Genomic DNA, 19,073 nt, shown 5'->3' with positions numbered 1-19,073 from the left:
TGCCAAGCAAGCTAAGGCACCTGCGCTGCAGTGGGTGACCCCTGAAGGCAAACCCACCTTTCCATCGCCACCCCCGTGTTCCCTGACCCACCAGAGAAAGATGCTGGCCCGGCAAAAACTGCACACTGCCGCCTCTTGCCCTCCCTCTCCCGCAGTCTCCCTCCGCCCCGCCAATACTAGCGCGCGCCAGCATACACACACACACACACACACACACACATCACACACGAATTCCTCAGAATTCATGGGGGCGTTGGTAAAGCGAGGTGGGCAGGAAAGACATCTCTAAGAGAAGACCAGAGATCTAGGGAGGGGGCGAGCCTGGAGGACAGTCACGCTGGAGGACGCGTAACTCCCGAGCGAGCGAGGGAGGAAGGCGGAGAGTCACCTGGTGGGAGAGGCAGACCAGAGCCTGGGAGGCACCAGAGCCTAGGCGGGGCGAGCCCAGGAACTAAGGACCAGGGGCCAGGGCTGAGGGCGGAGACCAGGCGGGGCAGGGGGTGGGGTAGGCGGGAGTCTGAGCCAGAATCTCGGCATGAGCAGGTGGAGCCTTGGCGGGAACCCGCCTGGAGGAGCAGAGTGAGGTAGCGGGCTCAGCTGGGGCCATGGAGCTGCTTAAGCTAAACCGGAGTGTGCAGGGACCCGGACCCGGGCCGGGGGCTTCACTGTGCCGCCCAGGTGGCCCCCTCCTCAACAGCAGCAGTGCGGGCAACCTCAGCTGCGAGCCCCCTCGCATCCGCGGAGCCGGGACAAGAGGTGGGTGCCTCCCTAAGCCCCCACCACATGCTCCTTTTCACTGCACCCCGTAATACTAATAGAGCCTCCCCCGCGACTTCTACACTGCAGCGACAACCCCCCCCCCCGCAGCGGCCCCCTCATAGAACTATCTCAGCCCCCAAAGAGCTTCCCCCTCACACATTTGGTCCCTACAGCTCTTAAAACCACATCACAGCTTCACATCACCTGGTCAGAACCCTTCACATTCCGGCCCCTGGTTACACCAGAGCTCTTGGTAACCCCCAAACAACAGCACCACACAGCACACATAGTTAAGGGACAAGAACCTCCCCTTACCAGCCTTTCTAGATCTTTTTCTGTCCCCCTTTTACATCCAGCTCACAGAACCACAATAGGAAAGGGAAGGAAGAAAGGAAGGCAAAAAGAAGGAGCTGGTTGAGGGAGGGAGCACAGTGGGAGGTCTGAATGGGAAGTTAGTTGTAATCTGCTGTGTATCCCACCCCAACACCAGTCTTCCCAAATAAGATTTTCAAATCTGAATTAGACTGGACACTGGGGGATGCGCCTTAGAGCTGCCTGACTGCATTATTTTGCTCATCCTCAAACCCCTCTGCCTCCCAAGTTGAAGTTCTCAAAGGCTTTGTGCTTCCCAGCTCTGTGCTTGCTTGCCCTCTCCCTTCCTCCCTCCTCTCATAATGTCTCCCAGCCACTTTCAAATCCTCTCTCCACTCTGCCCTTCTTTAAGTCTCACCCTGCTAGACAGGCTGCCCCTTGCATCACCCCCTCCCTTTGTGTTACTATCACCTCTTGCCATCCATCCATCTTTAAAGTGCTTCCAAACATCCAGTCCTCAGAGTGACTTTTACTCCTCCTATCAGCTAGCATCTCATTGTCTTGATGAACATCTTAAAATACATTTTCTTCCCTTTCTGAACCCTTCCTGTCCTGACTGTTCTCTGAACACCTTCTATCCTAGTCCCTAGGTTAGGTGCTGTGGACACAGGGATGAACTAGACCCAGTGTACACATTCATCAGTCCATAGTCAAGTGCAGAGAAAGACCAATGGAAAAATCACAGTCAGTAAGGAAGAAAAGGGCTGGACTCGGGGACCCAAAGGAGATAGGTTTGAGAACTTCACAGAGGATGATCCCTGGGAGCTGGTTCTTGAAATTAGAGTTCAGTAAAAAGAAAATGAATGGGATTCTTAAAAAAAAAAAAAAAAAAAAAAAAAAAAAAAGGAGCAATGATAAAGCAGAATAAAGTTTTTCTAAAATCAAGAAGGGAAATAAATTGTAACCCAAGTATTATTTATCACACAAAATAATTCATGCCTTTTTTTCCCCACTGGTTACACACTGTCACTTAGATTCTTTCATTCAGCAAATATTTATTGAACCAGAGATTGTGCTAGGCAGCAGGGATATGAGTTGAACAAAACTGGCATAATTCCTACTTCATGGAGCTCAGAATTTTGTGGTGAAGAGAGATAAGTAAATAGAGAATGGCAACCTCAAGTGGAAGAGACAAGGAATACAATGGGGACACACAGGAGGAGCCACTCTGGCCTAGCCTAACCATGGGATTGAAGTTGGCTTCCTGAGGAGGTTCTATGTAAAAATGAAAATGAAAAAGATGAGAGCAAGCCAGCTAAGAAGAGGCAGAAGATGCAAAAAGCATCTCAAGTAGCGGGGTAGGATGTGTAAAAAGCCCCAAGTTTAAAACCGTGGCACTTCTGTTCAATGTCATATAGTTTCTGAGTGGCTGCATCATGTATCATTAAAGATAAATAATAAACACTCAGGCTGGGGACCAGCCTAGAGAAATTACAGATAGCCTTAGGGGCCTGGCTAAAAAGTGTGGATTTTTATCCTGAGGACATTGGGAGCTACTTAAAGATTCATCAGTAGTGCCAGGACTAGTTGTGTAGTGTAAAGAATGGACTGGAGGATGAGGTAAAATGCAAAGGGATACTCTCGAAAGATATTATATTACACATGTCTGTGTGAAAGATGATGCTAGATTAGACTGAGGTCTTGATGGTGGTCATAGAGAGTAGTAGATGGATTTGAGACCTCCTTGGAATCAACTGAGTAGAAGTGGAGAAGGTAGAAGGAGTCAAGGGATGACATCCAGTTTTCTGGCTTGGATTGCTGAGTCAATGTTGGTACTATGTAATGAGAAAGATATATATCAAAGGAGCAGGTTTGGAATAGGTAATTATAAACTCAATTTGAAACCCACTAAATTGAAATGCTGGTGGTACATCCAAGTGGGCTTACCAAATCAACTGTTGAATCCAGGGCTCTGGAACTTACCAGCAGAAGATCAGTATTTTAAAGCCAGACAGCTGGACTAGTCTTGCACAAATACAATCCTATAATCCCAGCTACTCAGGAGGCTGAAGCAGGAGGATGATGTGTTTGAAGCCAACCCCAGCAACTAGCAAAACCCTACCTCAAAGTAAAAATGGGCTGGAGATGTAGCTGAGTAGTCAGGCACCCCTGGGTTCAATCCTTAGTAATAAATAAATAAATATCAGAAAAATGAAAGTCCATGAAGGAGATTCAGACAGAACTGTCAGAGAGAGGAGCTATGTCCTTCTAGAAGCAAAAAAAAAAAAGAGACAGTTTTAATCAGGGTGTGATAAATGAGGCCCAGAGTAGCTAATACAAGTCATATGAGAACAAAACAGTTAGAAGAGCATCCTTTGGATTCAGTAACAAGAAATCCTTAGGAAGACTTGTAGGTATTAAGGTCTGACTACATTAAGTTTAAGATTGGGCCAGTGGGAATGGTGTTGAGAAAAATGAACAAAAACTCCCAAGAACTTCACAGGAGGGGGAGAAAGAGAAATAATAGGGTAGTACCAGAAATAGGACTGGGTTAAGAAAGAATTATTTATTGGTTGGTTGGTTGGTTTTGGTATATGCCTGTGTGTATGTATAGTAGTAGTATTAGTAGTGGTAGAAATAAGGGCATTTAAAACAATTTATATTTGAGGCAGGATTTTTTCTATGTTGCCCAGGCTGGTCTCAAATGATCTGCCCACCTAACTAGCCTCTCACATTGCTAGGACTACAGGTGTATGTCACTTATAGGATATTTAAGATTTTTTGATGGAAGAGGGCCAAGAAAGAAGATTGAAGGTTCTGATAAGAAAGAAGATAGTCTATAGAGCAAGGATCCCTGAAAAATCAAGATATAAAGTGATTCAGAGCACAGAGGCAATAATAGACCTCACTTAAACAGATATTGTTGCTCACACACATTGAAATGTTACCCAGGTAGTTAGATATTACACACATAGACTCATTCAGATATTACCCACACAGATTCAGATGTTATCCAGGCTCACTCCTATGTTACCAATAGAAATTTGCAAATTTTGTTCTGTTTTTTTCCTTTTTTTTTTTTTTTTTTTTTTTGGTATCAGGGATTGAACTCAGGGCGCTTGACCACTGAGTAACATCTCTGGCCCTTTTTCATGTTTTATTTAGAGACATGGTCTCCCTAAGTTGCCCATGGCCTCACTAACTGAGTTGCTGAGGCTGGATTTGAACTTGTGATCCTCCTGCTTCAGCCTCCTGAGCCACTGGGATTATAGAGATGCACCACCATACCTGGCACCCACTTTATTCTTATATAAACTTGCAGACTTGCGTATCACTTATGTCCACTCAGGTGCTACCCACGACAGATGTTACCTACATTCACTGTTTCCCACAGTCACTTAGATGTTACCCATCCACCAAACTCTACTCACTTTCATTTTATTATTATCCACACACAATTACATATTGCCCATGCTTGTTTAAGTAACCCTTCTCCAGATATTACCCATAAAGTTACAGTTATTACTCTTATATGCCCAGATATTATCAGAAAAATAAACTAAATATTACCTGTATTTACTCATGAGCTCAATAATTTCACTCAAATAAGATTAATAGCTGGGTATGGTGTCACTTGCCTGTAATTCCAGCAAGTCAGGAGACTAAGTCCTCAGTTTGAGGTCCCCTGGACAACTTGACCCTGTCTCAAAGTACAATTTTTAAAAGAGGTTTGGTATGTAACTCAGTGGTAGAGCTTGCCTAGCATATGCAAGATCTAGGACCTATCCCCAGTCTCTCCCTCTCTCTCTCTCTCTCTCTCTCTCTCTCTCTCTCTCTCTCTCTCTCACACACACACACACACACACACACACACACACACACATACACACAAATACTTAATTGAGTTTAATTTCTCATGTTAACATGTTAACATATTCCACATGTTTGGATATTACTTTTTAATCTCTCATCATCATCACTTGGCTATTCCTCCATTAACATACTTATCTATGAATGTAACCTATGCTTCTTGAAGGTGTTATCTACAAAATACAATGTTGTTTACAGAGACTTGGTTATTATCCTTGTTTGTTCAAATATCACAACACTTAATTAGTTATTCCCTGAATTTAAATTAACCCATGCTCAATATGATATTGTCTTACAGATACGCAAATGTTACCTTTCCTCAAATATCACCCAGGGAAATAAGGTTTACTTTCACCCTCCCACATGTTATCTCAAAGACTAAAGTCTTACTCAGTGCTTACTCTATTACCTACATATCCTTTCAAGTATATTCTGCTCCATGGTTCGTATCCACTGACACTTAGATGTCTCCCATTAACCCAACTAATATCCATCGTCATTCAGATGCTTTTCATGCTTACCGCAGAGACACTGATATTACATTGATGTCCATATGCATGGATGACCAGTCCTTCCAGGATAGAGGCATCAGTAGCTTTAGTGTTCTGTGGAGTACTTTCTTAGAAAATCCTGGTTTTTATTTTATGTTACATTATCTGGAATTTTGTGCTCAGACTTCTCTGCCAATGTCTGGACAGAACAAATGCAAATCTTCCAGACCCCAGAAGAACTGAACTGCCCCAGTCTTCTGAGTGCACTGGTCTGGTTTCTACTTTCCTCTCATTACCAAGAAGCTTATGCCTAAGAATAAACTATGAAGGCATTCATATCTGTTTCCCAGAAGCTGCTACCACCCTTCCTTTCACCCCAAGTTAGCTCTGGGTTCACTGTGGCCACTCATCTACTATGACATGTGCACACACACACACACATACACACCTTAATTTTTTAGTTTTGTGAGTGACTCTTAAAATTAATAGACTATTTTTAGTTTTGAGTTCACAGAAAAATTGAGCAGAAAATAGAAACTTCCTATAAACTCTTCCTGCTACTCCCACATACAACAGTCATTGAGTTTATATTATTAACATCTTACGTTAGAGTAGCATATTCATCACAACTGATCAGCCAATACCGATACATACAACTAAGCACTGCATTTCACATTAGACTTCATTTTTGTGTTATACAGTTCTATGTGTTTAAGAAATGTATAATGATGCATATCTACTGTTATAATATCATACAGAATACTTTCACTGCCTACAAAATCTCTTGTGTTTCACCTAGTCATCCCTCACTTTCCAAGCCCTGTCTCTAAGATTACTTTTAATTAGAATTTTTCATGTCCACTATTTGTTCAACAGCAAAGATCTAGAAATACAGCAATGGCTTGGAATAAGATAACAGCTAGAAATGCCCAGTAAAACAGCAAAGTATTGTACAATTTCTGGCCAATTTTACTGGGACTTTGGCTTCTAGCTTCCAGGAATCCTCGGACAGATTAGGTTCATAAGGTGAAGCTTTCTGGTCTACTATAATTAACCAAGCTCAAGGACATAGACATGGGACACATCAGCTGGATTAAAGAATGAGAAATATGCTTTTCACATTTCAGAGTGCTCTACCAACTTGAGATATAATAATTGCATTGAGAATTAGTTGAAGAGAGATCTAGAGGAGGATGTGAAGAGGTGATGGAACTAGACAGGTAGGCAGGATAGAGATGGAGAGTCAGTGGACTTGGAAGAGACACAGAGAGTGCAAGAGAGACCACTAGCTCTTTTATGTTTTCTGGGTCCAAGAACTTCTTTGACAAAATCCCCTTTCCAACGGTTCATTGTTTCTTCCTGCATGCACGTGCACGCGCGCGCACACACACACCCACACACAATTTGTCCATAATCCTTCCTTAGAGGAAAAGTAATGCATCCAAAATCACAGCCTGTCATTGACCCCAAACACCCTCCATCATGTGTCTTCATGACAAAGGTAGAAAAGGGAGGGCATACTGGAGCACCTAACAGAAGTGAAGGATGGATAAAGAGGAGGAAGACATGTGCTTTTTTGTCCTGAGAGATAGGTTCATTAACAAGCATGTATTGACTACCTTCTACATGCCAAGCATTTTGCTGACTGCAAGCGATATCCTAGAAAAAGAGATGAACATTATCCCTGCCCTCAAGAAGTCCATAGTCAAGTGAGGAAGACAGAAAAGTAAATATAGTAATAGAGTAAGAAATGTCATGATAGAATATAGAGAAAGGGAGAAAGAAGCATTGGAATTGATATTTGGGAGAAGTAATAGAGTAAGAAATGTCATGATAGAATATAGAGAAAGGGAGAAAGAAGCATTGGAATTGATATTTGGGAGAAGGAGGCAGTATTATGAATGACAGAGCAGTGAAGGAGCCAGAGGAAGACAAGCATTTTAGGGATCCAGAGACGTAGCCTCTATTCTGATTCAGCTCCTTACAACTATGTGTTCCTAAGCAAGTAATGTGACTGCTGAGTTCAGTTTGGAGATTTCTTAAAAATAACACTTACATGATGCCTACAACAACTTCTGAATTGGTTGATGATATTTATAAGAAAATGATTCCATTGGGAGCTCAGAAAAGAGACAGCCAATGTATGTGGCTGGAGAAGATGTATGTAGCTGGGAAGGTCTGTCCCCTGACATCTCTCCCTTCAAGCTCCAGTCTCCCTCATGCTGAGGCCATAGGTATAGGTTATTCCATCTACTTCAGTTCAAATTCAGTTTTGTGTAGGTCTGCATGGCTGTGATATGGAGATCCAAAGATGAATCCACCTCCCAAAAGGCAATGACACAAATGCATAGTTCCATTCTCCTGTCTCCTCTGAGTCACCCAGCAATGTGAGGGATCTCTCCTGTGAGCTCCCATAGCACTTTGTTCGTCCTTCAGCCTCACTCTTCATCATACTACATGGCAATTATCTGTTTAAGTATTTGAGTTTCTGTTTCCACTATGAACTTTCAGAGGGCAGGGAGTTTGCCATATTCTTTCCTTTGTCCCCAGTACTTGACACAAAGGAAATCCTCTGCAAATACTTATTGAGTGAGAATGAATGTATGGAGATGACTGAAATATAAGGCAGAAAGTAGAAAGGGCTCCACTAGATGCATAAAGAGCATGGCTGGGTCAGAAGAAGGGGAGATTAGTACCTGTCCAGAAGGGCCTTATAGAGGAAGTGGCAGTCAATCTGAGACTTGACATGGGGTGAGTAGGCATTAACCAGATACAGAAAATAAGTTTGTGATAGGGGCAGCAGTAGGGGGTTGGTGAAAGACTGAGAAGCCAACTTGAGCAGGGAAGGAGTCACGAGTGCATAAGATGCATTCAAGAAACTGAGTCATCCAGTTTAGCTTCAGTGGGTACAGTGCAAGGAGGAGGTGGGAAGTGGGAGGTTCAGTTTGGAGCATCCTGATGACATGCTAAAGGGTGGCAGACAGTACAGAGTAGTGAAGGATCTTTTGTTTTGGAAGGGCTGTTTGTTTTAGAGAATAAGGACTTGATCTGATCTGGCTCAAAAGATAATGGGTGGTCAACAATGTCAAATAATACAGATAGGTCAAATAGTATAGATTAAGAAGGAACCTTTAGATTTGGTAGTTAAAATATTAGAGATCTTGAGAAGAAATGATGGGGGACAGAGCCTTGTATAGCAATGGATTGGGTGGCTGGGGAGACACAATAAAATCCTTTCAAGCAGTTTGCCTGCAAAAGAAGGGAAGCATTTGGAAACAACCCTTGAGAAGATACAGACTTTCTTAAGGAAGAGTAGAGTTATGCCAACTTAACTAAGCCTTAAGGGGTTAGAAAGGTAAAGGATTTAAGTTCACCTCTTACTAAGGGGATGGGGAGAGTTATGTTCTTAGGATGTAGGGATCTGGCTGGGTGGTGAGGTTGGGGATAAGTTGGGTTGGGGGCTCTAGCTGAGTGGAGCCAGAACCCCTGATGCTATCTCTCCCTTTTCTGCCCAGAACTGGAGCTGGCCATTAGAGTCACCCTTTATGCAGTGATCTTTCTGATGAGTGTTGGAGGAAATGTGCTCATCATTGTGGTCCTGGGATTGAGCCGCCGCCTGAGAACTGTCACCAATGCCTTCTTGCTCTCACTAGCAGTCAGTGACCTCCTGCTAGCTGTGGCTTGCATGCCCTTCACACTCCTGCCCAATCTAATGGGCACATTCATTTTTGGCACAGTCATCTGCAAGGCGGTTTCATATCTCATGGGTGAGTGAGACAACTACCCTAACCCTTGATCCTCTCCTTGACAAAGGTAGGGGTCTTCCCTAATTGGGGGAGAGGGTGAGGAAATAACACTGGTGTGTGTGTGGTGCAAACTTCCGAGGCCATTCCTTCTTTTTCCCTTGCCTAGGAGTGTCTGTGAGTGTGTCCACGCTAAGCCTTGTGGCCATCGCCCTGGAGCGGTACAGCGCCATCTGCCGACCACTCCAGGCACGTGTGTGGCAAACACGCTCCCATGCAGTTCGTGTGATCTTAGCCACGTGGCTGCTGTCCGGCCTGCTCATGGTACCCTACCCTGTGTACACTTCTGTGCAGCCAGTTGGACCTCGAGTGCTACAGTGTGTGCATCGTTGGCCCAGTGCACGGGTGCGCCAGACCTGGTGAGGGTGCCCAAACGCTTTCTTAGAGTACCTTCATCAGATGCTTATGACCATTCTCCATAACAGTCCTCCAGTTGCTTCAAGAATCGTGCCAATTCCCATTCTGCACCTACCACCCTGGAATTCTAATTTTGGGCCCCTCCCCAGTTATCTTGCCCTTCTCAGCAGCATACCCAAACCCTACTCCTTCATCATCTACCTGGCCACAGCCCTAGAGATACCAACCTTGGCTCTTCTGTGATAACAACTGATAGAAACCCATGTATTTGGACTGTGTTCTGTTTCTAGGTCGGTGCTGCTGCTCCTGCTCTTGTTCTTCGTCCCAGGTGTGGTTATGGCAGTGGCCTATGGGCTTATCTCCCGCGAGCTTTACTTAGGACTTCGCTTTGATGGAGACAGTGACAATGAGAGCCAAAACCGTGTCCGAAGCCAAGGAGGGCTGCCCGGTGGGGCTGGACCTGGTGAGCAAGATCCTAGAGAGGTGGGACTTTGGAAAGGGTGGAGCCTATAGTAGGTGGGGCTATAAGGTGCCAGGTTAAATGGAGGGCCTGGGCAAGTGGAGATTGGGTTGGAGGTTAGTATGACTCTGCATTACACTCTGACAGTTTACCCTCTGTGCCCAGGTCCTGTCCACCAGAATGGGCGTTGCCGAAATGAGTCTGGCTTGACTGGTGAAGACAGCGATGGCTGCTACGTGCAACTTCCACGTTCCCGTCCCGCACTAGAGCTGACCACACTGACCGCGCCTACTGCTGGGTCAGGACCTGGCCCCCGGCCCACCCAGGCCAAGCTGCTGGCCAAGAAGCGCGTGGTGCGAATGTTGCTGGTGATCGTTGTGCTTTTTTTTCTGTGTTGGTTGCCAGTGTACAGCGCCAACACATGGCGTGCCTTTGATGGCCCAGGTGCACACCGGGCACTCTCCGGGGCCCCCATCTCTTTCATCCACTTACTAAGCTATGCTTCGGCCTGTGTCAACCCCCTAGTCTACTGCTTCATGCACCGTCGCTTTCGCCAGGCCTGCTTGGACACATGTGCCCGCTGTTGCCCGAGGCCTCCTCGAGCTCGCCCCAAGCCTCTTCCAGATGAAGACCCTCCTACCCCTTCCATAGCTTCCCTGTCCAGGCTGAGCTACACCACCATCAGCACCCTGGGGCCTGGCTGAGGGGTGGCAGTAGTGTGGGCTGAGGCAGAACAAACAAGCCCTTAAGCACAAGATCCCATCCACATGCACAATAAATACAAACCAAAACTGACACCCAACAGCATGGACTAGCCCCTATACAGGAAAAGGTAAAGGAAGCAGGAAACAAGCTTATACAGAAAATGAGGCATACTTCTATTATAGATGGAGCCTATCCCCAGAGATCTGGCACTGACCATGGACAGCATCCCTAGCAGGGAAATATCCCTAGTCAGTGGGAACTTTGACAAGACCTGCCCTGCCCTTTGCACACATATACATTAACAGCACTGATTCTTTAGGGGCTATGGAGCCTGGCATAGGAGTGACTCTGTATGTTCTAGGCTGTCCCCAGTTTGACCTCAAAAACCTTTCCTCTACTAGCACTGAAAATACCAACAGGCCTAATCTCATATCTCCCTGATCAATAGGCTGTTTATCACTGAAAACTACTTCATCTCTTTCCAGTTAAGGACTGTGGACCTGCCTTCTCCTCCTTCACTAGACTTCTTTTTAAAAAATAATAATAAACTTGGTTTCCTCCTAGACTTCCTTTCTGGACTTTTTCAGAGGCAGGTGAGAAGGTGTGGGATTTTGTGAAGTCCTCCCTGTCAACTCCCTTCCATAGCTTCCCAATCTTTTGCACCTCCTTGTGCCCAAAAGTCCTTGATTTGAGGCTAGATGGGACAGGGTTTACTCTCTTTGAGTGTCACAGTAGCTGGGAGTAGATGTAGGAGGCAGAATATCCATGACATGTCCTGATTCCATTGTTAAGGTACTATAAGCATGGATGCTTATTAAAATTCTGATGAAAAGATAAAAGAGGAAGCATTGCATAATAAAACTCAGCATATTCAAGGAGTGTCTGAAACACCAGGGATCAGACCATGACAGGTGTATAGAAGTTAAGAGTAGGGCCTTTTTTAATGGTACATTTTCTATCCTCCAGCATCAGAGCCTGGCCAAAATCTACCTAATGAAAGCACCCTGACTGGCTATAGCAAAGAGGCCTAAGGGCAGAGGCTTGGCTGGGTTGGGGGCTGAGGGGACTGTACCCGAATAGGAGTCTGAGAACCCAGACTCTGATTTGACTGTAAAACTGATCAAGCCCCAGAGAGAGGCAGAGACCAGCGACATCACCTCTATACACACACAGGAACAGAAGACTTCACTAAGGGACATACCTGGATAATCAAGGGATAGTGTTATGAGAGGAGTTCCTTGACATGTCAGTAGTAAAAGGGTGTTGTGGTTTTGGATATGTGGTATCCCCTAAAAGCTCATGTGTGAGACAATGCAAAAACATTTCAGAGGTGAATGTTTGGATTATGAGAGTTCCAACCTAATCAGTGAATTAATCCACTGATGGATTAACTGGGTGGTAACTATAGGGAGGTAGGATCTAACTGGAAGAGGTAGGTCACGGGGAGTGTGCCTTTGGGACTTATATTTTGTCCCTGGTGTGCTGAGATCACTTTCACTGCTTCCTTGTTGACATGTGCTGAGCTGCTTTCCTCCACCACGCTCTTCTGCCATGATATTCTGCCTCATCTCAGTCCCAGAGCTATTGAGTCATCCGTCTGTGGACTGAGACAACAAGCTGAAAATAAACTTTTCTTCCACTACATTGTTCTTGTCAGATCTTTTAATCATAGCAATTTAAAAAAAAAAAAAAACCTGACTAAAACAGAGGAAACAGACCTAGAGGAAAGAAAGCAGCTCAAGACAATAAATTAGAGCAAGATAGCAATGACGATAGTGACACTGAGCTAGAGATGGGGAAAGAGCCACAGCCATGAGGGACACATCCATGCTTTGTAGGAGGTAAAGTATACACAATTTCGGTGCCTTTTTTAAAAAAAGGAAAAAGAAAAATAACAGATACCAAATTGCTAAGACCCTGCCCAGGGCCTCAGAAGGGGCCTGTGTTAAGTGAGGAGCCTGAAACCTAAACCTTCGTAGCCAATATACATCCGAAGTCCACCCAGTAACTACTCTGGAGAGGAGCTGGATGGAGAGGACAGTGAAAAAGGAGAGTGGGTCTTCTGTTTACCAGGGCTGGGATTGCTCCCATCCATCCTTCCACAGGGCTCTGGGCTGCAAGAGGCAGGAGGAAGGGAAAAAAGGAGGGAGAAGGCGTTGCAAGCTGTCAACCTAAGACAGTGCTGGTTAAAAATAGAATCCCAGCTGGTCTGAGGAGCTGAAGGGAGATACTGAGCCGTAGTCTCTCATGCCAACTTTTCTCTGCAGCAGGAATAGGCTTGCCTCTAGTTTCCCCAGCATACCTGACTCTTCCTTATAAAGGGATATTGACAGCTACCCCGACGTTAGCCCCTTCCTCTGGACTTTGTTAACTTGGACTTTTGGTGACCACCAGAGGCAGCGGGAGCTGTGTGGGGAAGGGCTGGGTCCAGCCAGTTTAAAGTGGAATGTGGTTCAGGCCTGACCGAGAACCCAGCACACAGGCATAGTGTGACAAAGTCAGCCCTTTGGTGTGTGAATAACATCTCCATCAGCCTGCTCCATGCCATGTTCTGTCACCAGATGTGGAATCTTGGGCTTCTCCCCCATTTAATTTTCCATTTCTTGAAGCCTGATAAAGTATATCAGGTCTAGATTTCATACCACTGTCCCCATGAACTCCTGCCCAGTCACTCTAGAAAAGCATATATGTTTTCACAGTACTTGCTGTTTTCCCTCTTCTATTGTAGTTATTCATGTCTCTGTCTGATTTCTCCTATTAGGCTGGGAACAGGATAATGTAGTGGAAAGATGATTGATCCAGGTGATGGAGGGGGAGGTGGTGAAATCTAATGCTATGGTACTATGTGACAGGCACTTTATAGACACTAATTCATTTCACTCTTAGAACACACCTCCAGAACATTACTCCTCTTTTGAGAGGTGAAAAAAGTGAAGCTGAAAACGCTTAAAGGAGTTATATGAGGTCCTGTAGCCAGAATAGAGCCAAGAACTGAGCTTGGGTATCTGAATACAAAAACGTTTTCCATTATATTGTGTTGCTTTCTTTCAATCCTGGAAGACCTAGATTCCAGTCCCTACTTACCTTTTAAAAGTTGTATGAATTAGTGCATTAGTTATCTCAGTGACTTTTAATTGGAGCTATAAGATAGGAATAGTGACATTAACTTCACACTGCCATTTTGGAAATTCTAACAATGTTCACAAGGTGTTTATCACTGCACTAGGCACATAGCAAAAGAAAAGTTGACTTGAGGTTGCTTCAAGACCCAGAAGAAGAAACAATACAAAAAAACAAAGCCCTCAGTAAATAGTTAGAACTATAGTTTGGTCTTGAATTCCCCCCCAAAAGGCCCATTTGTTGAAGTCTAAGTTCCCAACTTGGTGAAAGAGAGAGGAGGCGGAAACTGTAAGTGGTGGGGATTAGAAGGAGGACTTTGGGCCCTTGGATCTTCAGGGCATTCAAAGGCATGTCATTGAAGGGGACATTGGGATAACTGGCCTCTGCTTTTCTCTCTTTTCACTTCCCAGGCATCATGAACTGAGGAGCTTTGCCATGCCACACCTCTTCACCATGATGTGCTGCCTTTCCACAAGCCAAAAGCAATGGAGTAATTTGATCATGAACCTCTAAAATTCATGAAAATTTTTTTAATTAATCAATTTATTTATTTTACAGTAGAATGAATTTTGACATATTGTATACAAATGGAGCACAACTTCTCATTCCTCTGGCTGTATATGTTGCAGAGTTACTCTAGTAGTGTAATCCTACATGTTTACAGGGTAATATTGTCTGTCTCATTCTACCATCCTTCCCATCCCCACAATCCCATCCCTCCCCTCACTCCCCTCTACACAAACCAAAGTTCCTCGTTCTTTCCTATCCCCCCAACCAACTATGCATCAGCATCTGCTTATCAGAGAAAACATTCAGCTTTTGGTTTTGGAGGATTGACTTATTTCAATTAGCATAATATTCTCCAGTTCCATCCATTTACCTGCAAATGCCATAATTTAATTCTTCTTTAAGGCTGAGTAATATTCCATCCATTGTGTATGTGTTACACATTTTCTTTATCCATTCATCGGTTGAAGGGCATCTAGGTTGGTTCCATTGTTTAGCTAATATAAATTGAGCTGCTATAAATATCCATGTGGCTGCATCACTGTAGTATGCTGATTTTAAGTCCTTTGGGTATAAACCAAGGGGTGGGATAGCTGGGTCAACTGGTGGTTCCATACCAAGTTTTCTGAGGAATCTCCATCCTGCTTTCCATAGTGGATGCACCAATTTGCTGTTCCACCAGCAAAGTATGAGTGTACCTTTTCCCCCACATCCCTGCCAACACTTACTATTGCTTATATTCTGGATAATTGCCATTCTGACTTCAGTGAAATGAAATCTTAGAGTAGTTTTGATTTGCATTTCTCTAATTGCTAGAGATGATGAACATTTCTTTATATGTTTTTTGATCGGTTGTATTTCTTCTTCTGTGAAGTGTCTGTTCAGTTCCTTAGCCAATTTATTGATTGGGTTATTTGGTGTTTTTTTGTGTGTATGTTAAGTTTTTTGAGTTCATTTTATATCCTGGAGATTAGTGCTCTGTCTAGTGTGTGTGGTCAAGACTTTTTCTCATTCTGCAGGCTCTCTCCTCACATTAGTGATTGATTCCTTTGCTGAGAAGAAGTTTTTTGGTTTGAATCCATCCCATTCATTAATTCTTGATTTTACTTCTGGTACTTTAGAAGTCTTGTTCAGGAAATCAGATCCTAAGCCAACAAATTCATAAAATCTTTAAAACTATGAGCCAAAAATAAAACGTGCTCTTTATAAGTTGATTATCTCAGGCATTTTATTACAAAAATAGAAAGCTGGATAACATAAACAGTCATGAATAACTGAAAGGGACAGAACCCTGTGTCTGAGATGAGGTTTGGGGCCTGCTATAAGATAATTTTATAAAGTCAAGTCAGGATTTGAATCCAGGTCTGCCTGAACCCAAAGCTCATGATCTTCCCACTCCATATCCTGGCTCTGATTTCCTAGAGGCATCATTCAGGGATAAAGAAGAATGTGTTTGGGAGAGATTCAAATCACTCAGAACTCTTCCCAGGGCTCAAAGTGGAGATCAAATATTAAGTCTATAGCTCTGTAGGTTTGGATCACTATTGCTATAGGAAAGCCCTCATAGATCATCCTCCCCAAAACACAAGAGGGTAACAGCTCTGAAAATCTCACTCCCTCACATTTTCCAAGAAATCAGTTTTGTGGTTAAATCTCAGAAACTCCAAATAATATGGGGATAAGCCAGAGAAAAGTTGGTGTCACAGTGAACATGCATGGGGTGGACATTAGGCCAGATGCTGGTTCTTCTTACACACATATCCAGCCAGAGTCTTAAATGACCACACACTCTGACTAGTTATGTCTGAATAGAGAGGAGGAAGCAAAGGATAATTTGTAGACTGTTGAACTTCAAGTTATCTCTGGGAGAGGACACATGGAAGGGAAGAAAAGAAAGGGTGAGGAAGAAAATAAGTCTCATGTAGAGTCTGAGCTTTGTTGTTAAGACCCAATACCTAGAAACGGGACCCTCTGAAAACCACATTCTTTATTACAGATTCTAAACATTGTTCTTTGGCTGCTTCCTGCTCTCTGAGCTTCAGTCACTGCTTCGCAAACTCAAGAAGCATTCTTGTTTTATCACTAACAACATGCTCAAAGATTAGCACCTTCCTCTGGATAGGGTCCAGACTTTGGGAAATGGAATTTTAGTCCATCCATGGAGCCAATTCTTGAGGGTAGGAGACAGTTAACCAATTAGACCCACTGAAATAACAGTTGGTCTTAATCAAACAGTTTTGGGCATCAGAACCCAAGGTAGGCATATAAGTAGTGATAGATAAGACTCTTGCATGTACATTTAAATGATAAGGCTGGTTTGAGTGATAAGTCTGCCCAATATCCCAAGGTGAGACATGCAGACTTTGAGAAACATGGGAGAGGCAGAAACCCAGGTCACTCCTTATTGGAATAGAGGATCCCAAGTACATTTCAAGAAATAGGATATAACACTAAATGTGGGCAAGAAGGAGAGGTGTAAAGGCCCTACCTAGACAGAGGCAGAGCCTTCCAGATAGAACCTAGCTTGTGGGTGGTGGGGAGGATGAAGGAGTATTCTTCTCTTGCCTCAAACCACAGATGACTCTCCAGTCTTTCCAAATTTAGCAGTATTGGCCCTCCTTGGAAAATGGGGTACCACTTCAGGGCTTTTGAAAGCCAGCCCCCAGCATGCCTTCAGAGTGGATCTTCAATTCAACTCAGAAAAGGCAAAATCAAGAGAAGTAGGATGATTGAGGCAGGGAAACCGACTTTGAGCATAGGATTTTTAGTTACTATAGCCAGAGAAGTGGAGAGTCCTCACATATTTTGGGAAACAGCTACACCCACCAACTTGAAATGATAAGTCAACAGAAATAGACAGAAAACATGGGGATCTAGCCAGAGGACACCAATATGCAGCTGTGGTGTAGGGAGCTTACTTACACTGATGACCTGGCATGTACATGGACCACCAGAAGGATCTGCTGTTCAATCTCCTCCAATGTCATTCACTAACTATGGAAAGACCAGCTCTGACTGGTTACTTTTTCCCTGCTAAGCCTCAGTTTCCTTCATCTGTCATTGCATCTCGCCTGTGGTTATTTCTTGACTTTCTATGTGGTTGTGAGGGTTACATGAAATGGAGTACTTGTTTCCCTTGGAAAATACACAAGCTCAGTAAGGTTGTTAGAGGCCATAGTAGTAAGAAGATTCTAGCACTTTCCCCTTTATGTAATTCAAAGTAAAAATGATACTGAAACATTATATCCATGTAATAAATTCCAATAGGCTTTTACATTCGCAATGAGTATGTCATTCTCTTTTTCATGTCAAACATTATTTCAAGTTTATTAGTCATATATGCACATAAAGAGTCAACTTGTTCTACAACATAAGACAAATAGCAGTCCCAGTCCCCTGCCTTGCTTTGCTTTATTTTTCTGAACCCCCTACCCAAAATCAAATCTTATATGCATTTTTTAAAGTATTTATCTGCGAATATTACTGCTTAGTTTCTCTGTTTGGCAGTGGCATCTATTGACTACCCACCGAGGAGGATAAAGGCTTAACCCCCATTTCTATCACCGGCCTACCACCTATACACATTCCTACTCCCACTCTCCTCCCAATATAACTATATTATAACTTTTGCTGTTATAGTAACCAAACTTCAAGATGACCCCCACTGACTGTCTCTTACCTCCTCGTACACGTCTCTCTGGATAGTGCCTTCCCACTTTAGGTTGAGCTGACCTGTATAACCAGCAAAACCCCAAAATTTTTAATAAAGACAGGATTCAGCTTATACTTGCATGACTTAGCCTCACTCACCTAATTTTAATCCCAACCCTATCTCCAATCTTTAACACTTTCATATTTTGTTTACATTAAATTTTAAAATTAATTTTTATTTTAAAAAATATCTATTAGGGATGAGAGTATAGCTCAGGGGTAGAATATATGCTTAGAATGTGCTAGGCCCTGGGTTCAGTTCCCAGCACCACAAAAATAAATTTATTTATTTATTTATTAAAATTCCTTATCTTGACTGCTGAGTTTTTGAATGTCTATCCAATTGTATTTCCAAGGCAAGCCTCTCATTCATTTTTTTTTTTTAGTCCTGGTCCTAACAAATTCTAGAAGATTCCTGAGAAAGTATGCATGAAAGGTAAATTTTTGATATTTTCTATGCCTGAATATGTCTAATTTTATCCTCAAACTGGATTTATACTTTGACTCGGTATAAATTCTTAATTGGAATTTTTTCCCCAATGTCTTGAAAGTGTTGTTTTGGTCCAAAGTTTTGACTTCTGATCCTTTGCTTTGCTTAATGACCAGAATACCCTTATTGTTGACTTTGAAATTTTGTTGGTTGTTCAGGTTAGCCCTATTCAAACTGGAATGGGTAGTTTAACAGTGGAAGACTAAAAGCTTAGTAGTAGTTCTGAGCAGCAGAAGGAGCTTGTCAACTTGGAGTTTTATTATGGGAATGATCAGGTTAAGCTGTATTTAGGGAACTCCAGATGCCAGGGCCCTCAGGTCTTTCTTGAACTGGTTAGATCTCCCATAGAAAACATTTTCAGTTCCTGTGTAGAGAAATTAAGGCTTTGTTCTGGCATTTGGGAAGCCTGTGGGAGAAGCAGCCTAGGGCATGAGGGTAGCTAATACATTTAGCATACACACACACACACACACACACACACACACACA

At 43.5% G+C, this 19,073-nt stretch overlaps 1 protein-coding gene across 1 annotated transcript; it reads left to right on the top strand.

The window, feature by feature from the left end:
- Positions 1-216: 216 nt before the first annotated feature.
- Positions 217-12,401, top strand: Cckbr (cholecystokinin B receptor). Its single transcript, XM_013365585.4, has 5 exons — positions 217-756; positions 8,948-9,199; positions 9,345-9,594; positions 9,883-10,055; positions 10,218-12,401. Exons 1-5 carry the CDS (start codon positions 606-608, stop codon positions 10,754-10,756), a joined length of 1,365 nt encoding a protein of 454 aa, XP_013221039.2. The 5' UTR covers positions 217-605; the 3' UTR covers positions 10,757-12,401.
- Positions 12,402-19,073: the final 6,672 nt, after the last annotated feature.

This window comes from Ictidomys tridecemlineatus, chromosome 4 (genome assembly GCF_052094955.1).
Source record: "Ictidomys tridecemlineatus isolate mIctTri1 chromosome 4, mIctTri1.hap1, whole genome shotgun sequence".
NCBI classification, from domain to species: Eukaryota; Metazoa; Chordata; class Mammalia; order Rodentia; family Sciuridae; genus Ictidomys; species Ictidomys tridecemlineatus.
This window is presented reverse-complemented; position numbering and strand designations above follow the sequence as displayed.